Raw genomic sequence first — 1,284 nt, 5'->3', positions numbered from 1 at the left:
AGTACAGCTTAATCGATTTTTAACCCTTTACCTGCGCATTTGGTACATTCTGCGGTAGCTCCAGGGTAGGCCCATTTGGTCGCCATCCACGAGGAGGATAGGGCGCTGGGGGCTGAGCCCACGCCCGGCATATTACCAGCGATACAATGGTCAATAGGTACTGTAACCAAAGAACACACAACTATAATAGTAATATTTATTTCCCCACAAAATAACCTTAATAAGTTTAAAGGACCTTAGTAAGTTTAGGACGCATTACTTATTTTGAAAAAGCTATTACTTATTAAAGGTTTTAACACCTGTGTTGCCCATCAAGTTCTAACCCTCGAGAATGACACATACACACGTATGGCATTACTTAGTAGAGTATTATATGAGGCAAATCTGATGACTTATTTATAATTCTACATATACAATTAAAATTTTATAAAGTTGGACAGCAAATAGAAACATTTTCAATAATTAGAACGTTTTTTTTAAAAAAAGGGCTCCAGTTTGTGGAATTCTCTATTTGCCAAGTTTTATTGTGTGAAAGTGAGTGAAATTTCAATAAACCCAATTCATCCTCAAATTTGCCACCTTTAGATGTGAAATATTTTCATCAAATTTCAATGGGACCACTATTGAAGTACCCCTTTTCCAATAAAAAAAGAATCATGGTAGTCTGTTCAGAAAATGTCAGAGTAGTCGCGTATTATACACACAAAAAATATTAAAAATATTATTCCACTTTTTTAGTCGTTTAAAAAAAACATCTATGTAACTGATGTATTATTTTACAGTATAGGTGAAAAGAAAAACATCCTAGCCATAACACTTATGTTTCAACAAAATTGTAATACTCGAGACACTCCGATATGTGAAATAAACCTGGAGATCTTTATTATTTCAAATAGATATCGCGTCAAAGTGATAATTTATTTATTTATGGTTATTGTTAATTTTTATTATCACATAAAACATCACAATTTAAAAAATTAAATCACAAATAAAGTCACAAACGAGTAATCACCTTCATTTTCGTTGACTTTCGCGCTCCAATGTGCTCACGCGCATCGATTTTATAGACATCGCAAAACGCGATTACCATGCGCCTCGCGTCAAATTCGGCCTTTGCGACGCCTTGTAATGTTGCCGAAATGGTCTATAGGAGGAATATTATCAATCGTTTAATGAGCCCCTGCAAAAGCGGTAATAGCCCAGCGTCGAGGTCAAAGATAGCGAGTTCGATACACCAGTGGCGTAACGTCGATTCCTGCCACCCGGAGCCAACCATAAATTTGC

General features: G+C 35.8%; 1 protein-coding gene across 2 annotated transcripts in view; it reads right to left on the bottom strand.

The window, feature by feature from the left end:
- LOC113233588 (transcription factor SPT20 homolog) overlaps nt 1-1,034 on the bottom strand; it is a 16,048-nt gene extending 15,014 nt beyond the window's left edge. For both annotated transcript variants that reach the window (XM_026468735.1, XM_026468736.1), the window contains exons 1-2: nt 1,013-1,034; nt 32-160 (exon numbers count right to left, since the gene is read on the bottom strand). In XM_026468735.1, the coding sequence (XP_026324520.1) occupies nt 32-160; nt 1,013-1,018 (135 nt within the window). In that variant the 5' untranslated portion in view covers nt 1,019-1,034. The remainder of the gene's footprint in view (nt 1-31; nt 161-1,012) is intronic.
- Between the last annotated feature and the right edge of the window lie 250 nt (nt 1,035-1,284).

This window comes from Hyposmocoma kahamanoa, unplaced genomic scaffold (genome assembly GCF_003589595.1).
Source record: "Hyposmocoma kahamanoa isolate Upper Pololo Valley unplaced genomic scaffold, ASM358959v1 79, whole genome shotgun sequence".
In the NCBI taxonomy this organism is placed as follows: Eukaryota; Metazoa; Arthropoda; class Insecta; order Lepidoptera; family Cosmopterigidae; genus Hyposmocoma; species Hyposmocoma kahamanoa.
Note: the sequence above shows the minus strand (reverse complement) of the source record. Positions and strands in the feature narration are given on the sequence as shown.